Source organism: Ranitomeya imitator, chromosome 5 (assembly GCF_032444005.1).
Source record: "Ranitomeya imitator isolate aRanImi1 chromosome 5, aRanImi1.pri, whole genome shotgun sequence".
In the NCBI taxonomy this organism is placed as follows: Eukaryota; Metazoa; Chordata; class Amphibia; order Anura; family Dendrobatidae; genus Ranitomeya; species Ranitomeya imitator.
In genome coordinates this window covers 671,807,252-671,828,346 of record NC_091286.1, presented here as the reverse complement: position 1 = coordinate 671,828,346, position 21,095 = coordinate 671,807,252, and the positions used below count along the sequence as shown (strand labels likewise).

At 42.2% G+C, this 21,095-nt stretch overlaps 2 protein-coding genes across 5 annotated transcripts in view; both read left to right on the top strand.

Annotated features, from left to right (window-relative positions):
• Positions 1-21,095, top strand: part of LOC138638752 (cytochrome P450 2K4-like) — a 179,734-nt gene that overhangs the window by 37,773 nt on the left and 120,866 nt on the right. The window lies entirely within an intron of this gene.
• LOC138638753 (cytochrome P450 2K4-like) overlaps positions 1-21,095 on the top strand; it is a 114,553-nt gene that overhangs the window by 33,809 nt on the left and 59,649 nt on the right. For all 4 annotated transcript variants that reach the window (XM_069728309.1, XM_069728308.1, XM_069728310.1 and 1 more), the window contains 5 exons: positions 3,158-3,320; positions 3,969-4,118; positions 11,504-11,664; positions 13,139-13,315; positions 15,678-15,819. In XM_069728309.1, coding sequence (XP_069584410.1) covers positions 3,158-3,320; positions 3,969-4,118; positions 11,504-11,664; positions 13,139-13,315; positions 15,678-15,819 — 793 coding nt within the window. The remainder of the gene's footprint in view (positions 1-3,157; positions 3,321-3,968; positions 4,119-11,503; positions 11,665-13,138; positions 13,316-15,677; positions 15,820-21,095) is intronic.

Genomic DNA, 21,095 nt, shown 5'->3' with positions numbered 1-21,095 from the left:
TTAAAGCCTTCCTCTGCCTATGACTTCATATAAGGTCCTCACAGATGTTCTCTCTCTGTCCCCCGTATAAGATAGGACATAACCCGTATGACTGGTGACTTGAGAATTTTTACAGGGACTCTAGCAGGGCAGACAGGTAACTTGCAGTTCAGCTGTCCTGACGGTCTCTGATGTAAGTCGTAGATGCCCATGCAACCTCGGTGCACCGGCTACCGGTCTCTGCACCTCAGAAGGAGGCATCCTGCTCGTGGCTTGTCTCCCACTGGTATCCTCTCATGTGCTTCGCTCTTCTGCACGCTCACTGCAATATATTCGGCTTTCGTGCAATTTCTTTCCAGGAGCTGCAGCACTGTGGCTACACAGCTCCGTACACCTTCTTCTGCCACTGACTGCTCCAGTCTGTTCCCTGGCAGGAACTAACTCACTTTCTCTACAAACTACCATATATACGAGGAGTCACCTAGTAAATAGGATCAAAAGCTCCCCCTGGTGGCCTGGAGTGTGAACATGTTGCATGTTTGTGTTTACCTGGTGACAGTTATCCCTTCTTGCCTCCAAGCGTAACGTCACTCTCCCCGTGAGGAAAGGAATACCAATGTGATGACCAGGACCCTGGGTCGCCACAGATGCAAGTGGGTATATATGATCGGAAAACCTCTTTATTATTATTATGGCAGTGTAATTTTTTAAATGGGGCTATTTGTCTGTGCTCGCACAGCAATGCATGGACTAGGCGTCGATCCTCTCACCAGCATCCTCATACATGCTGTGAGGCTGGTGAGCTCAGGTCAGGAGATCCGTGGCCAGTCCATTCACCATGGTCCAAGTGCAGACTGATATTCACAAGAAGTGGAGCTTTTACAAGAGAGGGTGGAGGAACTGTGGAAGGTTCGAGGGGTGGAGGCGGAACTGGGGTTGGAGACTGGGCAGAGATTCAAGGGGGCCCTGAAATTCCTAGTGGCAGCCCTGCAGGCAGGTAATCCATCTCTAACCCTGCTCCTGACCGTTCTCCTGTTCTATTGTTCCTGCTGCTTCTAGTTATTAGCTGATGCATTTTCTGAGGATCATTCTCAGCAGCCATGGCTCTATACATCTTTGTATCGGTAAGAGTCAGATGATCACTTATATTTTGTGACTCTGTAAAGCGGCCAGGGTGGTAGTCGTGGCAACGGGCTGTAGTGTTCCCACACCCTAGTGCCTCACCGATGCCATATAATGTCCCTTCTGCTGCACGTGCAGCGTGCACAGCAGAACACTTACATCAGTTGCTAAAGTCCCCTCATGCTCGGTCTTTCTGGCTTTAGACCCACAGATCCCACAAATCACTCTGGACTCCATGTTCATGCTCAACTGTACAACTTTACTTAAACATGGGGTTTTGTCACTGATGCCATACAGTTCCTTTGCAGTGTCAATCCTGAGGCTTTCCCTGAAAATCTCTGTTCTTCCTGTTGATCAGCTCTGGCCCCTTGGACAATATCTGTCCCACGGGCAATCTCTGGCTCTTCCTGGCATCTCTGTCTCCCTCCTAGACAATCCCTGTCCCTTCTGTGACTCCCGTGGTTCAAGGTCCCCCAGCTTCCTCCCGTTCAACTCATCCCGACTCAATAGGAGAAGGTAGAAGGCTGGCCATCTCAGCTGACCTAATCCCGGCCTCAGGCCCTGGATCCTCTTGGGATGGGTTACCTTTGAAGGTGGTGACTGCTACCACATTTATCAGCCTGGAGCCCCTTCATGCCATAACAGCTTTATCCCCATGACTGGCAGACTGTCACTATTCACTGCTGCATCCTGACTGAGCTGAACCAGTAAGTGCCTCACTATATCCTCAATGCTCTGCACTGCACTACACCATAACTCCTCCTCACTGGAAAACCTTTATGCTGTCTTTTCCTAAACTTATATGCTTATTCCTTATCTTTAATGTGCCCCACTGTTCTATCCCACTATTGACCTATGATATCCCTACTTCTTTACATAACACACATCACATTATAGTACATAAATAATACAGCAACAATACATTAACATTAGTAAACGTCAAGGTGCAGCACGTAATATATGTGTACATTTTCCACAGGGGGAAAACACCTCACCTCCTACAACTCAGTACCGTACTCACATCCATAGCAATCATTGATGGTTTCTGTCAAACAGTCTTCTCTACTACCCTTTCTTACTACTATTCATTACTTATGACTGTTCAAATGTAGAATCCTAGTGGTGGCTTAGATAGCAGTGTAAGTACATGGGGGAGTAAGGCTCCAAAAAGAGCCTAAAATCTCAGGTTTAGATTCAACAAGCAGAACAGCATGGAACACTAAGTATCCTATCAAGATTATGGACACAACAACAAATCTTGGTGAACGCCTTTAAAAAACAAGATTATCCACTGGTCATCTTTTGTATCCATTAGAGTTGAGTATACTGCAAATAGACCGATTCTCTTAATTTGGTTGGAAAATGTGATTTCCAGATACAAGAGCATAACAAGCAGAGAGGTATAAAATACATTGTCCAACTTGAAACCTCACCTGTCCTGGCATCGGAGCCTCCATTCTTCCTCTGGCTCACTTCCTCCATACGGTTCCAGACTTCTCTTCCTTTTGTAGGAGCTATTATGTGGAGCTATTAGTAACTGCCCCATGGGGTTATTGCCTTCTTTTGGATCAACATGTTAGTCTATAGGTTGACCTTGATGGACTTAAGTCTACCTTCAACCTTAAAAACAATAAAACTATGAAAATCTGAGGGTTCAGGTGAATTCAAACATTTTGTGAAATTCAAAGGAAATTTGATCCAGCTCAAATCGATCCACACAACTCTAGTAACCATCTTATGCTAGATCTGGCACTGTGCTGTGGTTTTCTATTATGAACATACACCAAAATCTAGATGTGAATAAACTATTATTGGGTGTTTAGATGTGATTACATTTAACTTTAGATCTGAAAAATGGGCACAAGGGCTCGCATCTATATTTCTATGACCAAATCCTCTAAATGTTAGTTAACCATATTAAGATTCCCAATATAGGTGTAAGTCTCCCGTGATCTATAACGTCTACTCTAAAGTCTAACTCCTATAATCAGTGAACATAAAAAGGTAAAGCAATTTCAGGACATTGGTGATTGTATGATCATTCTTGTATTCACAGTTGGCTAAGGAGTATGGCCCAGTCTTTAGTATCCAGATAGGAATGTCAAAATCCATCGTCTTATGTGGTTATGATACCATTAAAGATGCTTTCGTCAAATATGCAGACTATTTTGCAGAAAGGCCAGATACACCATTGTTTTTAGAGGCTCTAAAAGGCTATGGTAAGTCTTTGTTTTATTTATAACATTTCTTTACCTTGTTATTAACAACGTTCTGTGTCTTAAATACTCATTTATTAACTAGAAAAAACTGCTATAAAGGGAATAACCTCCTTGGAGAACCAATCATGTTCATGTATTACATCAAGATGATCTTGATTTCATAGGGCTTTGTGCAATGCCTCTTTTCTCTTGTGGTAGCACAGAAGATGAGTTGAGTGGCTGCTGATTGGCTATTATGTTAATGTTTTTTATTGGCACAGAGAGTAGTGTAAGTCCATGGAGAAATCGCATGTGGTGGGGTTAGGTTAAATCTGCAAATGTTCTAGACCGGAGGGTAGAGGTCTTTGAAGTCTAATACTAGTCCTACTCCTCCTATATCTACATCTGAACTTAAATATTTGACTGAATTTGGAATCTAAAGGATAACTAGAAAACTCAACTAATTAAAATTATTATAAAAATATATATTTTTGGGCTCTCTTCTTTACAGGTGAGTTTTTTTTTTCTCTGACTGACTAATAAGCAGTTTTATTTGGGGTTTTATTTTTTTTTGTGGTCCGCCAGATAATTTCTTGGATTTGTGATGGACCTGTCAAGTCTTAAATATCAATTTTAGTACATATCTCTTGTCCATCCGGTCATCTTTAGGTATTGTATTTTCCAATGGAGAGAACTGGAAAGTGATGAGAAGATTCACACTCTCCACACTACGAGATTATGGAGTGGGAAGGAAGACCATAGAGGACAAGATCATTGAGGAGACTGAGTATTTAATACAAAAGCTGAAATCATATGAAGGTGAGTTTTGTAGTATGTCACCTGGGGAAATACTGCATCTAAGGTCGATCAATTATACATTAAAGCCAAATACAGTGGTGTGAAAAAATGTTTGCATCCTTCCTGATTTCCTATTATTTTCCATGTGTGCCACACTTAGGCCATGTTGACATGTTGCGGATTTTACCTCGGATCCGCTGCGTTTTTGACGCTGCGGATCTGCAGCAGATTTTCATGCGGTTTACAGTGCCATGTAAACCTATGGAAAACACAATCCACTGTGCACATGCTGCGGAAAAAAACACGCAGAAATGGAGCGTTGTTTTTTCCGCAGTATGTCAATTCTTTGTGCGGATCTGCAGCATTTCTGCAAGCATTGACTTGTATTGAGTCAGGCACATCCGCAGCAAAACTGCAGATGTAAAAAAGATCTGCGGTCTAGCTGTGGGGGAAACGCTGCAGTTCGGGAGGAGGGAAGTGTGTGGGCGGAGACAGTGCGTGTCTGTGTGTGCGGCGGTGTCTTCATGTGTGTGTGTATGTCGGTCTGCGGGGCTGTCAGGGAGTCTGTGCAGGACTGCCAGGGCTGTCGGGGGTCTGTGCGGGCTGTTGGGGTTCTGCTGGGGCTGTCGTGGGTCTGTGCAGGGCTGCTGGGGGTATGCCGGGGGTCTGTCGTGGCTGTCGGTGTTCTGTGCAGGCTGTCGGGGGTCTGTGTGGGGCTGTCGGGGGTCTGTGCGGGGCTGCCGGGGCATCTTCTGAGGTTGTCAGGAGTTTGCCAGGGCTGACGGGGGTCAATGTGGGCTGCCAGGGGTCTGTTGGGGATCTGCCATGGCTGTTGGGGGTCTGTGTGGGCTGTCAGGGGTCTTTGTGGGGCTGTTGGGGGTCTGTGCGGGGCTGTTGGGGGTCTGCCATGTCTGTGTGTGTGTGCAGGCATCATCCGATGGGACTACAAGTCCCATCGGGCTATGCCTGCTACAGTGACAGCGATTGACACATTAGCCAATGATGGGACAGTGGTAGTGTGTTGAATGTAAAAAAAAACACAAACAGGTAACAGTACATAAAACATATAACATATAACAGAACATACAACATACAACAGTACATACAACATACAACAGTGCATACAACATATAACAGTACATACAACATACAACATATATCAGAACATACAAAATACAACATACAACAGTACATAAAACATACAACATATAACAGTACATACAACATACAACAGTACATACAACAGTACATACAACATACAACATATAACAGAGCATACAACATACAACAGTACATACAACATACAACATACAACAGTACATAAAAACATAAAACATACAACATATAACAGTATATACAACATACAGCAGTGCATACAACATACACCAGTACGTATAACATACAACAGTAGATACAACAGTACATACAACATACAACAGTAAATACAACATACAACATACAACAGTACATACAACAGTACATACAACATACAACATATAACAGGACATACAACATATAACAGTACATACAACATACAATTACAACAGTACATACAACATACAACAGTGCATGCAGCATACAACATACAACAGTACATACAACATACAACATGCAATAGTACATACACAGTACATAAAAAAATACAACAGTACATACAACATGCAACAGTACATAGAACATGCAACATATAACATAACTCACAACATATAACAGTACATACAACATACAATTACAACAGTACATACAACATACAACAGTGCATGCAGCATACAACATACAACAGTACATACAACATACAACATGCAATAGTACATACACAGTACATAAAATTTACAATAGTACATACAACATGCAACAGTACATACAACATACAACATATAACAGAAGATACAACATACAACATATAACAGTACATACAACATATAACAGTTCATACAACATACAACATATAACAGTACATACAACATATAACAGTTCATACAATATACAACATATAACAGTACATACAACATACAACATATAACAGTACATACAACATACAACAGTACATACAACATACAACAATACATACAATATACAACAATACAGCAGTACATACAATATACAACATATAACAGTACATACAACATACAACATATAACAGTACATACAACATACAGTACAAACAACATATAACATACAATACATACATACAGTACATTCATACATTACATACATATAGACATACAGTACATACAACATAGAGTACATACTCACCATCACCTTGTCACCATGATCCCATGCAGCTTTGCCATAAAGTGAGACCCTGAACTAAGGTAACCTCAGTGATGCACTGAAGGAGCCATTGTCTCCTGTCAGTGTGTCCCTCAAGGTCTGTACAGTAGTGACATCACCCAATGTCACTGTTCTATAGGGGAGATCATCGTGGGACATTCATTATTAATTGGACTACGTCGGACAGGGAGTATACGGATTATTATTTAAAATTTTTTGCAGGCGAGCGAGTATAGTAAGTATGGTTAAATTAAGAATATTAAAATACTTTTTTCTGGCTGTGTCTTTATTTTTTATAACCCTTTCACTACTATAGGATTAATAATGGATAGGCGCCTTATTGACGCCTCTCCATTATTAACCGGCCTTAATGTCACCTAACATTACCCCATATCCCACCGCTACTCGGGAGTGGGAAGAGAGGGGCTAAGTGCCAGAAATGGCGCATCTTACAGATGAGCCATTTCTGGGGCGGCTGCGGACTGGTATTTGTAGCCGGGGGACCAATATCCATGGCCCCTCTCTAGGCTGTGAATATCAGCCCACAGCTGTCTGCGTAGCCTTTCTGGCTTTAAAATATAGGGGGACCCCACGTAATTTTTTTGGGGGGTCGCCCTATTTTAATAGCCACTAAAGGCTACGCAGACATTTGCCGGCTGATATTCATAGCCTGGGAGGGGCCATTGGTATTAACCCCTTTACAGGCTACATATATTGGCCCCTGGCTGTCGGCTTTCCCCCTCTTTTGCAGAAAATTGTGCGGGAGCCCACGCCATTTTTTTCCTGTTTTTTTTTTTTTTTAATTGAACGTTCATTAAGAAACATAGGCCTTGCTAATATATATTTATGGATATATCTATGGATAAATTTATATATCTATAGATGGATAGCTATGGATATATCTATAGATATTACTGAGGCCATATCTATCTATAGATATATTTACAGATAGTTATATCTATAGATACATAGATATATCTATCCATATACCTGGCTACTTTAACACATCAGGTTTTTGCCATCAGGCACAATCTGGCGAGTTTTGAAAACAACGGATCCGTTTTTTTCTCATAGAGTTGTATTAGCACCGAATTACGCCTGATGGCCACACGTTTCATCCGTTTTTTGCCGGATTCGTCAGAAAAGCTGTTTCCGGCGGACGGAAAAAACGTATAGAAGAAAGGATCCGGTGAAAAATGTATGAAACTGAGATGTGAAATGATGAATCCGGCCTCCGAATCCGGTTTTTCATGCATGTTTCCATTCAAATCATGCACATTTTCCGTTCTCGCTCTCTCTCAAAAAAGGATCAGTTGCATCAGTTTTTCACTATTTGCAACGGATCCGTTTTGTCAAATTTTCGCCGGATCCTGCCTGACGGAAAAAAACTGATGTGTAAAAGTAGCCTAACTATCCATATATCTAGCTACATCTATGCATAGATACAGTTAGGTCCATATATATTTGGACAGAGACAACATTTTTCTAATTTTTGTTATAGACATTGCCACAATGAATTTTAAACAAAACAATTCAGATGCAGTTGAAGTTCAGACTTTCAGCTTTCATTTGAGGGTATCCACATTAAAATTGGATGAAGGGTTTAGGAGTTTCAGCTCCTTAACATGTGCCACCCTGTTTTTAAAGGGACCAAAAGTAATTGGACAATTGACTCCAGGGCTATTTCATGGACAGGTGTGGGCCATCCCTTCGTTATGTCATTCTCAATTAAGCAGATAAAAGGCCTGGAGTTGATTGGAGGTGTGGTGCTTGCATTTGGAAAGTTTTGCTGTGAAGTAAACACGAGGTCAAAGGAGCTCTCCATGCAGGTGAAACAAGCCATCCTTAAGCTTTCAAAACAGAAAAAAACCCATCCGAGAAATTGCTACAATATTAGGAGTGGCAAAATCTACAATTTGGTACATCCTGAGAAAGAAAGAAAGAAAGCACTGGTGAACTCATCAATGCAAAAAGACCTGGGCGCCCACGGAAGACAACAGTGGTGGATGATCACAGAATAATTTCCAGGATGAAGAGAAAACCCTTCACAACAGCCAACCAAGTGACTAACACTCTCCAGGAGGTCGGCGTATCAATATCCAAATCTACCATAAAGAGAAGACTGCATGAAAGTAACTACAGAGGGTTCACTGCACGGTGTAAGCCACTCATAAGCATCAAGAATAAAAAGGCTAGACTGGACTTTGCTAACAAACATCTAAAAAAGCCAGCACAGTTCTGGAAGAACATTCTTTGGACAGATGAAACCAAGAACAACCTCTACCAGAATGATGGTAAGAGAAAAGTATGGTGAAGGCGTGGTCCAGCTCATGATCCAAAGCATACCACCTCATCTGTAAAACACGGCGGAGGCAGTGTGATGGCTTGGGCATGCATGGCTGCCAGTGGCACTGGGTCACTAGTGTTTATTGATGATGTGACACAGGACAGGAGCAGCCGAATTAATTCTGAGGTATTCAGAGCCATACTGTGTGCTCAGATCCAGCCAAATGCAGCCAAACTGATTGGTCGTCATTTCATACTACAGATGGACAATGACCCAAAACATAAAGCCAAAGCAACCCAGGAGTTTATTAAAGCAAAGAAGTGGAATATTCTTGAATGGCCAAGTCAGTCACCTGATCTCAACCCAATTGAGCAGCAGTTCACTTGTTAAAGACTAAACTTCAGACAGAAATGCCCACAAACAAACAGCAACTGAAAACCACCGCAGTGTAGGCCTGGCAGAGCATCAAAAAGGAGGAAACACAGCGTCTGGTGATGTCCATGAGTTCAAGACTTCAGGAAGTCAATGCCAACAAAGGGTTTTCAACCAAGTACTAAAAATGAACATTTTATTTAAAATTATTGAATCTGTCCAATTACTTTTGGTCCCTTTAAAACAGGGTGGCACATGTTAAGGAGCTGAAACTCCTAAACCCTTCATCCAATTTTAATGTGGATACCCTCAAATGAAAGCTGAACGTCTGTACTTCAACTGCATCTGAATTGTTTTGTTTAAAATTCATTGTGGTAATGTCTATAACCAAAATTAGAAAAATGTTGTCTCTGTCCAAATATATATGGACCTAACTGTATATCTATATACATCTATCCATAGATATATCTATCTACATCTATCTCATTCTTTCTAACTATCTATCTATCTATCTATCTATCTGTGTGTAATGTAGTGTGGGTTGTACAAATGTAAAAGAGGAGGTTTGACAAGACATGACATAACAAATCTTTTTTTTTATTCAATAATACATCTTTATTTAGCTTTCAAAAACACATACAAAAACACATTAAAAAAACGTGCAAAAACCGCATCAAAAACGTGCAAAAACGTATCAAAAACGCACCTGCGTTTTCTGCCAAGAGCTGTGGATTTAGTGCAGAAAAATCCGCAGGCAAATCTGCAACATGTGCACATACCCTTAAATGATTCAGATCACCAAGCAAATTTAAATATTACACCTGCATGACAAAGTGAAATAGACCAAAAGGATCCTCAAAAGCTAGACATCATGCAGCAATCCAAAGAAATTCAGGTAGAAATGAGAAATAAAACAACTGAGATCTATCACTCTGGAAAAAGCTATTAAGCCATTTCAAAAGTTTTTGGGACTCCAGCGAACCACAGTGAGAGCCATTATCCCCAAATGGTGAAAACATGGAACGGTGGTGTACCTTCCCAGGAGTGGCCAGTAGACCAAAATTACACCAAGAGCACTGTGAAGACTGATCCAAGAGGTCACAAAAGATGCAACAGCAACATCCAAAGAACTGTAGGCTTCACTTGCCTCAGTTAAGGTTAGTGTTCATGACTCCACCATAAGAGAATAGGGAAAAAATGGCCTGCATGGCAAAATTCCAAGCCAAAAACCACTGCTGAGCAGTGAAAACATAAAGGCTTATCTTAGTTTTGCAAGAAAGCATAATGATGATCCACATGACTTTTGGGAGAATACTCTAAGGACTGATGAGACAAAAGTTGCATTTTTTTTAATGTTGTATGTCTCATAACTTCTGATGTAGAAGTAACACATCATTTCAGAAAAGGAACATCATACCAACAGTAAAATATGATGGTGGTAATGTCATGGTCTGGGGCTGCTTTGCTGCTTCAGGACCTGGAAGACTTGCAGTGGTAATTGGAAAGATTAATTCTGCTGTCTACCAAAAAATCCAGAAGGAGAATGTCTGGCCATCAGTTGGTGATCTCAAGGTAAAGCACGCTTGGGTTATGCTGCAAGACTATGGTATAAAACACACTGGCAAGTCCACTTCTGAATGGCTAAAAAAAAAAATTAAGACTTTGGAGTGACCTAGTCAAAGTCCTAACCTTAATCCTATTTAGATGCTGTGACATGACCTTTAAAAAGGTGGTTCATACGCTGAAACCCTCCAATGTGAGCCAATCAAAACAATTCTGCTAAGTGGAGTGGGTCAAAATTCCTCCAGATCATTGTAAAAAATGTGTTGCCAGTTATCCCAAATGATTGATTGCAGTTGTTGCTGCTAAGGGTGGCCCAACCAGTTTTAGGGGGCAATCACTTTTTCACACTGGGCCTTGTAGGTTTGGATTTCTTTTTCCACTAATAATAAAGACCTTCATTTAAAAACTTCTTTTTTGTTTACTTGTGTTTTCTTTGTCTGAAATTTACATTTCTTGGTGATCTGAAACATTTAAATGTGACAAACATGCAAAAGAATAAGAAATCAAGAAGGAGAAAACAATTTTTTACACCACTGTATTTACATGGTATATTTACTTCTAGGAAAAACATCAGTTGGAAGAACATGGACCACTGTCGCACAGGGCCGGTTATAAGTTACCATCTTTTGGTAACTTGAAGTTGAAATGAGTTAAGGGATTGATAACAGTCACCTTTGGCTTCCAATTCATTTTTTACTTCTGCCATGTATTGCAAATTGGGATTGCCTATTAAGTATTTACAACATAGCCTGCAAATATAGCGATACAGAAGAAAGCACCTCTACGGGTTGAGGTGACATCTCAAGTGTAAATTCAAGATCATGTAATAAAAGATTTACTCAAACATTCAAGGCATCAATAAAACAAAAAAAATATAAAACATATTTATATTTTATCCCCTTACTTTCAGGAAAGCCCTTTGATAACGTCACCGGTATTTATGCTGCTGTAACTAATATAATTGTGTCCATACTCTTGAGCAAAAGATTTGATTATGAGGATCCAACAATACTGCGGCTTATGGGTTTAATCAATCAGAATGTAGAACTTTTAACCAGCCCCTGGGTCATGGTAAGTAATTATTCAGGGATGTATGAAGGTTCAATCAGTAGGGACAATGCCTTATTGATTTTACATTTCTCAGAGGTTAATGTGCTAAGTATGCTTTCATGGTAGACTGGGAAGAGCATTTTTGGTGGTGGTCCATGTTAGCATGTAACCATAAGCGTGGTCTAGGTTATTTAAGAATCAGTGTTCAGTAGTGTTGAGTGATACCGTCCGATACTTGAAAGTATCGGTATCGGATAGTATCGGCCGATACCCGAAAAATATCGGATATCGCCGATACCGATATCCGATACCAATACAAGTCAATGGGACACCAAGTATCGGAAGGTATCCTGATGGTTCCCAGGGTCTGAAGGAGAGGAAACTCTCCTTCAGGCCCTGGGATCCATAGTGAGGTGTAAAATAAAGAATTAAAATAAAAAATATTGATATGCTCACCTCTCCGGCGGCCCCTGGACATCACGCTGGTAACCGGCCGGCTTCTTTGTTTAAAATGAGCGCGTTTAGGACCTGCGAATGACGTCGCGGCTTCTGATTGGTCGCGTGCCGCTCATGTGACCGCCACGCGACCAATCAGAAGCCGTGACGTCATTCGCAGATCCTTAATTCCTAGAATTAGGAGTTTAGTGAATGAGAATGACGTCGCGGCTTCTGATTGGTCGCATGGCGGTCACATAAGCGGCACGCAACCAATCAGAAGCCGCGACATCATTCGCAGGTCCTAAACGCGCTCATTTTAAACAAAGAAGCCGGCCGGTTACCAGCGGTGATGTCCAGGGGCCGCCGGAGAGGTGAGCATATCAATATTTTTTATTTTAATTCTTTATTTTACACATCCCTATTGATCCGATACCGATACCCGATACCACAAAAGTATCGGATCTCGGTATCGGAATTCCGATACCGCAAGTATCGGCCGATACCCGATACTTGCAGTATCGGAATGCTCAACACTAGTGTTCAGTCATCTGGAGTCAGTTACAGAGAGCATGTGAGTGTATTGGAGCCTCAGGCTGCCTGTGTATATTACAAAGTCAAGTGAGGATTGGGCATATTTGCCAATTGGAACACTGGTTGAAGGTTACATCTGAGGTGGAGGAACCATTGCTCACCCGATGTAGAGAATGCCTTTTGAAAATGAAGCAAAGTGCCTAAAAACTTAGTCTGGACTCAATAAATCAAGAGAGTTGCTCATATGCAGAGGAGAATGAATTCTGCTAGTGAGCAACTAACAGCTTCCTGAGAGCTTAATTCAGGTGACCACATTCAAGAGAGCCGAGACACCACACATTTAGAGTGGGAGCCGAGACACCACACATTTAGAGTGGGAGACAAAACACCACACATTTAGAGTGGGACAACTGTTTTTTTTTTAATTATCTTAATTTATTTGTTTTGTTTTCTAATGTTCATAATTTCATTAGAACATATTCTTCAAGATTTTTTTTCTTTTCTTTTCTTTTCATGTATACCGAAGCTGTACAACAGTTTTCCATCTTTTGTGAAATGGCTGCCTGGAGCTCACAAAACTATTTTAAAAAATAATAAAGAACTTAATAACTTCATAATAAAAACATTTACGAAACAGAAGAAAGAGCTGGATGTGAATGACCAAAGGAACCTCATTGATGCCTTCTTGGCCAAGCAGCAAGAGGTACAGTGTACATTTTAGGTGTTAATAACATGTAATTTTATTAAAAAAAAAATAATGTACAAAAAGACAAAAGTAGAACATTTTAACAAAAACTTGACGCAACATGGTGAATTCATTATGCAAACAACATAACCAAGCAAGAATCATGTTCACAATACTCTGCGAAACATATGAACCAGCTCACCCTCAATGAGGCCTTCAGTGGTCCTCAGTATGGAAAAACCACTCCTCACCGGACTGGGGAAGTGGTAATTTAAGATAGATTTTTAACCGATTTTCCATTGTCTGGAAAAATTATTTATCTTGCACAACAAAGTACTTGTAACAAACGTGTTAGATTAGCCCAAAAATTTGGCACAAACTGCTAATTAAATCTACAAGAACCAACCTCTCAAAGGTTCCTTGTTGATCAAAGCAATTACTTCTTAGGAAGTGGTTAGAGCTTGGAGGACTTCAAAGAGAGTGGTAAGTCATGTTGGGAAATTGAATGCTTCTTTTTGTTTTTGTCATTGATATCACTGTTGCCACTGCCTATAGCTGAGAACAAGATCTTGAATAAATGGCCGGACCTTCAGAGGTCTTGGGAAAATGTACAGTATACTACAAACTGCATCCGCCAGGCAAAAGGAATTTAATAGAAATATGTCATGTAAATTTTATTAACCATTGGTTGAAACAGGTTGCACTCATTCAATTCTTGATCCTGAGAGGTTACAAATGGTACCGTAGTGCCTTATCTGAAACCAGAAGAATAAAGAATTTTTTAAAGCACAGTAGGAAAATAATCTTTAGTCTAACATTGCAGAAATGTTATTGAACATGATATCAGAGCAATGATCATGCACAATTCAAGAAACGCATTGACTTTCCTTCTCAGAAGTGGTTCATTTCACATTAAGGCTATAAACATCTTTGACATGTGTTAGTGGTTAAATTGCGGCAAGTTTCAGTCTGAAATCTTTTCTTTTTCATTCATTTTAAGATCCCGAATATACAGGTTGCTTCGAGTTTCAGGTTTTTCTGTTATGGATGTGATAAACGATTATGTTCGGAATCGGTCGCCTAAACTGAATTTGCCATATTTGTGCCATATCGGTACACTATTTGTGCCGAATTTATGTTTGATGATCGGTTCCAAACATTTCTACTCCCATTGATGTTCGGCAATATTGCAAAAACAATATTCGCCGCCAATCATAATCGGAAACAAATTTTGAAAAATTCGCTCAACTCTAGTGCTGTGCTTACCACCTTTTCTGTAGCATGCTTTATCTGCCCTACCTGACAATGCACATGCTACAACTACCTCCTCTCCCTGCTGATTTCTCTTATTTGAAAAAAGAGAAGGAAGAGCAGAAAGATCCATCAGAAGCAGAAGATCTGTAACATTTTTTGCAGATTAATCAGCTAGGAAAGTGATAATCTACCAGAGAAAAATATGTTTACGAAAGATTACACATGTTGTAGAAAGTTGTGCACCACTCCATCAGGAAGCAAAATGAAGAATAAAAATAAAATATGTGTGAATATGTAGCTATCCTAGTTAAAATTGTGTTTAAGTCAGAAAGGTTGTGAGTTGAAATGTGCTTCTTCCACAGTTCAAAGAGCTATGGAGGAGATTTAGTTTTACAAATAGAGAATGGACAGTGGACTATTGGATGACACACATACCTTAATCCTAAACCTGGAAAGTCATTTAAATAAGGTTCAGGGTGTTGACTTCCTTCTTTGAAGATTTAGTTTGATGATCTAGGTTTACTTTGCTTACTCAGGATAGTGTGCCGTAGCCTTGGAACAAGCTTAAAGGAGTTGTCAATCATTACGTTTCCATATTTCTGGTCAAGATTCCTGCTGTTTTCTTGACGTCCTGATGGGAACATACATAACCTCTGAAGATAATCCATGACTTAGTCAGAATAAAGAAATTAAAGCTAGGATAACACAGATTCCATTATGTTAGAAATACGGTTTGACCTAGAGAATAGGCCAGTAAAATTTTAAAGGTCCACCGACGGTGGCTCAGCTTACCAAGCCCATGAACTTTGGACACGGACGGTGGATTTGTGAACAGTCGAGTTGAGAAAGGTGATGGTGGAACTTGTGAATGTCGAATACGTGCTACTGGGGTTTCTGAATGATTTAAGATGTCAGATAATTTCAGAATCAGTGATACTTTGTGTTAAGGTTGGGTTTATTAACTAGAAATTGGGTCTATGTCCTAGGAATGACAGAATATGGTTACTTCCAGTAATAATCCTCTAGATTATTCTCTCGTATAGTATTTAAATATGTAAATGAGTACTCTAGAAAAAAAATAGATAAAAGACAATATTCAGCATTTCATATTACTTTTTTTCTCCAGGGAAAACCAGAATCCACACAGTTTTATCACAATGAGAATTTAACTACTCTGGTGGCAGATTTGTTTGGCGCTGGAATGGAGACCACATCAACCACATTGAGTTGGGGGATCCTTCTAATGATGAAATATCCAGAAATTCAATGTAAGAAATGAATTAAAAGGATTTGTATACTGAGTATACAATTTAAGATCACATAAGGTCCTTCACCAATATTATTTATTTTTTGACATATTATTAGTGATGAGCGAGAATACTCATTTGTCGGGTTTTCCGAGCACGCTCTGGTGGTCTCCAAGTATTGTTAGTGCTCCGAGATTTCATTTTCCTTGCCGCAGCTGCATGATTTACGGCTGCTAGACAGGCTGAATACATGGTAGGATTGCCTGTTTGTTATGGAATTCCCACATGTATTCAGGCTGTCCAGCAGCTGTAAATCATGCAGCTGAGGAGAGCAAAACTAAATTTCCAAGCACTAACAAATACTCGGAGATCACCCTAGTGTGCTCGGGAAAACCCAAACAACGGGTATACTCGCTCATCACTAATCATTATAATTTCATTGAGCACAGTGGAAGAGAGCATGAGTGAGTCCACATGGGCCGGCCTTACAAATAGAAATGCGCTTTTGTCACTTAGCTCAGCCATTGTAACAATGCAATCGCACATCCACATATTTATAGACAAAGTATAAAAATATAGGATACACATGGTGGATATAATATTGTCAGATCTTTAATTCACTCCCTATATCCAGTCACTAACATGCCCAAATCACCTGCACCTCAAAAAAATTCTTCAGAATACAACCATTTCTCTCCTTTGAAACTGCAAAAACTCTTACTGTTGCTCTGATTCTATTTTTAACAACTGCAATTTACCACTTATCGTACTTCTCTCTAGGCTAGAGTTGAGCGACTTTTCCTTTTTTAGGATTGAGTCGGGTTTCGCGAAGCCGCGAAGCCCGACTTTGTCAAAAGTCGGGTCGGGTGAAATCGGCCGATTATTTCGAAAAGTCAGTGGCCGACCGAAACAGGAAACCCAATGCAAGTCAATGGGGAATCAAAGTCGGCAGTGAGTTTGCATCTCGGCTTTGGGAAAATGGCCGCCGCGATCTCTAATGCGCACGCGCGGCATCCCGCGGCCATTTTCCTGAAGCCCCGTGCAGCAGAGCACTCGATCTGCGCACGCGCGGCCCCAGGAAGATGGCCGCCCCCACCGACGAAAGGGATGACAGCGCAGATCGCGCGCTGTGTCTTCACCACTACGCCACTACGCCACCAACGTAAAGCTGAGGAAGAACCAGCGATGTCACCACGCCCTCCCGACCTGACCAGCCTGATTGACAGGCGAAAATGGCGACTTTGGTAAGTTATTTCTCAGCATACATGGGGAATCGGGGTACACTACATACACTATAGGAACACACAGCGCAGGCCCTATTTAACAGTATTTATAGCTCAATCTCAAAAAACGGGGTGACAGGTTCCCTTTAAGCTTGTCAATCTTAATTTACTTAATAATACTAGTTAGGCAATGAAAACAGGGGGTCATTTGGCTAAAGTTGTGGGGGGTAGGGCTGGCTCAAGATTTTTGTGGGCCCAGGAAACGCGGAATACGTCACGGCGGTGGAGCAGGGAGAGGTAAGTATTTCAACTTTGCAAGTGCTGTGATCCTGAGCAAGCAGGGGGGCCCACTAGTTGGCACTGGCACAGGGCCCCTCATAGTACGGTGGTGTGTTTGATGGCGGGTGGCGCCTCCCACTGCCAGAGACACTTTTACGTACTATGAGGGGCCATGTGCCAGTGCCAACAAGTATGCCCTCTACCTGATGAAGGAACCTGCACTTTCATCTGCACCTTCCTCTTTGTCCCTGTGTAAGGTGGTATAGTATGCGGGAAGGGAAACCTGACTTTCAGCAAGGTCAGATTCAGGCTGTGTAGAGTGCAAGGGGAATGTAGTGTTCTGGGTCAATGTACCAGCAGATTCATCTAGCAGTGGCTGGGCAATGGGCAGGATGAAGAGGAAACACAGATATAGGCCCAAAATTAAAAAAGTAGGCTACAAGCAGTTCAAAATTGGTAACAGGACTAAACAGGCGGCATTGCTTTGTTCAATGGAGGACAATTGTAACGAGTGGCGCAGACACAGTTAGTAGGTCCAAAATAAAAAAGTAGGCTAAATGCAGTTCAAAATTGGTAACAGGTCTAAACTGGCGTCATTGCTTTGTTCAGTGGAGGACAATTGTAACGAGTGGCGGAGACACAGTCAGTAGGCCCAAAATAAAAAAGTAGGCTAAATGCAGTTCAAAATTGGTAACAGGACTAAACAAGCGGCATTACTTTGTTAAGTGGAGGACAATTGTAATGAGTGGCGCAGACACAGGTTGTAGGCCCAAATACAAAAGTAGGCTAAAAGCAGTTCAAAATTGGTAACAGAACTAAACAGGTGGCATAGCTTTGTTCTGTGGAGGACAATTGTAATGAGTAGCGCAGACACAGGTAGTAGGCCCAAAATACAAAAGTAGGCTAAATTCAGTTCAAAATTGGTAACAGGACTAAACAGGTGGCATAGCTAGGTACTGGGGTGGGTTCCTCTGCTGAGTAGCAGACAGTGGTAGTAGGCACAAAGTATTAACTGGTCTAAATGGAGGCCAGGCCCCTGTATTTTTTAACAATCATCTATCATTTCAACAAATTTGCTTTGGCAGTGCCATTGAAGGATTTAACAGCACAGACTACACAGTGGTGGAGCAGGGAGAGGTAAGTATTGCAAGTTGTAGAGCACTGTTCGAGCTGGGAGGAACACTCTCTCGAGGGCGGCGGTACTGGCACAGGGCCCCTCATATTATGACGGTGTGTCTGACGTTGGTTGTGCACCACCACCATCAGAGACACTTCATTGTACTATGAGGGACCCTGTGCCAGTGCCGTCGCCCACGTGTGGGCGCACCCACCTGTCCAGGCAAACAGTACTCGCACGGGTGCTTGCGCCACGTGGTGACCACGGCCCTGTGGGGGGAGTCAGCCCATTTAGGGAGGTATAAAAATGGCCTATGGTGGCCATCAGCAGCTGCAAATGGAGGAATTGGAGAAGTCAGTAAGAGGAGGCCAAAAGCAAGACATTTTTCAGGCAAGCAATGTGTCAGCAGGTGAAGGTGGGACAAAATAATTTGAAATCCATGATTGGTTCATTTTAATGAAGGTTAGATCATCAACATTTTGCGTAGCCAGACGTGTCCTTTTTTCGGTCAGTATTGAACCAGCAGCACTGAAGACTCTTTCTGATAGCACACAAGAAGCAAGGCAATTGAGCTCCTGTGATGCATATTCTGCCAACTCAGGCCAGGTGTCTATTTTAGATGCTCAGTAATCAAAGGGGAATGACCTGTGAGGGAGAACATCGATAAGGGAGGAAAAGTAGTTCGTAACCATACTGGACAAATGCTGTCTCCTGTCACTTTGAATCGATGCAGCAGTACCTGTCGTGTCAGCGGTCATTGCGAAATCACTCCGCAACCTGGTCATAAAACCCCTCTGTCCAACGCCACTTCGGATTTGTGCACCTCTAACACCTCTGCCATGTTGCCCCCTACGGCTCGTGTGAGAACCATCAACGCCGCTGTGTGCTGGGAATGCCTGAACCAAACGGTACAAAAGAGTTGCTTGTTTGGTATCCAATATTTGCTCAAGGTTCTCATGTGGCATGATATTTTGTAATTTTCCTTTATATCATGGATCCAGGAGGCAGTCCAACCAGTAATCGTCATTGGTCATCATTTTGATAATGCGGGGGTCCCTTTTTAGGATACGCAAGGCATACTCAGCCATGTGGGCCAATGTTCCAGGTGTCAATTCACTGCTTGTGCTGGGTTGAGGAGCATTTTCTTGCAAATGAACATCACTTGTGTCCCGCAAAAACCCTGTACCTGACCTTGCAACGCCACCAGTTTCTATTGTCCCCTGAGAAGCATCCTCCTCCCATAAATATTCATCCCCATCATCCTGATCCTCATCCTCTTCGTCTGCCACCTCGTCTAGGAGAGTTCCCTGAGCAGACAATGGCTGACTGTCATCAAGGCTTCCCTCCTCCTCGGCTGCAGACGCCAGCTCCTTAATGTGCATCAAACTTGCATCAGCAGACGCATTAGTGGGATGCTCATGCTTATGATGGTGTCATGTGCACTTACCAGCTGTGTGCATTCCTCAAAACACTGAAGGACTTGACAGAGGTCTTGGAGCTTCGACCACTGCACAGCAGACAACTCCATGTCTACCATCCAACTGCCTGCCCGTGTATGTGTATCCTCCCACAATTTAATCACAGCACGCATCTGTTTGCACAGCCTCTGGACCATGTGCAGTGTGGAGTTCCATCTTGTTGCAACGTCGATTTTTAGGCGGTGCTGGGGAAGATTCAGCGATCGCTGATGGTTCAGCATACGGCTGGAGTGTACGGGCGACCGGCGGATGTGCGAGCATAGTCTTCACACCTTCTGGAGCAGGGCTGGTAACTCCGGATAATTTTTGAGGAAGCACTGCACCACCAGGTTCAAGGTGTGAGCCAGGCAAGATATGTGTTTAAGTTCTGAAAGGTTTATGGCAGCCATAAAATTCCTTCCGTTATCACTGACTACCTTGCCTGCCTCAAGATGTACACTGCCCAGCCATGACTGAGTTTGTTGCTGCAAGTACTCGGCCAGTACTTCCGTGGTGTGTCACTTGTCGCTCTAACACTTCATTTCTAAAACAGACTGCTGACGCTTACCTCTAGCTGTTCGATAATGGGACACCTCGTGTGCAACACTGGCAGATGCGGATAGAGTGGTCATGCGACTGCACTCTGTGGATGAGCTTTCGCTTCTGGAGGAGGAGGACGAGGGGTGGGGACCGCCTACAGCCAACTGTTTCCTAGACCGTGGGCTAGGCAGAACTGTCCCACTATGGCTGTCCCCTGTGGACCCTGCATCCACCACCTTAACCCAGTGTGCCGTGATGGACATGTAAAGTCCCTGGCCATGCCTACTGGTCCATGCATCTGTTGTGAGGTGCACCTTTCCACTGACTGATTGCCTCAGTGCATGGACAATGCAGTTTTTGACATGCTGGTGGAGGGCTGGGATGGCTTTTCTCGAAAAGAAGTGTTGACTGGGTAGGTCATAGCGCGGTACAGTGTAGGCTATCAGGGCTTTGAAAGCTTCGGTTTCAACCAACCAGTAGGGCATCATCTCTAACGAGATTAGTCTAGCAATATGGGTGTTCAATCCCTGTGTACGCATATGAAATGATGAGTACTTTCTTTTCCTAATGAGAGTCTCTTGTAGGGTGAGCTGGACTGGAGAGGTACATATGGTAGAACTTGCGGTTGTTGTGGTGGTGGACATGGCGGATTGAGAGAGGGTTGGTGATGGTATTCTCAAT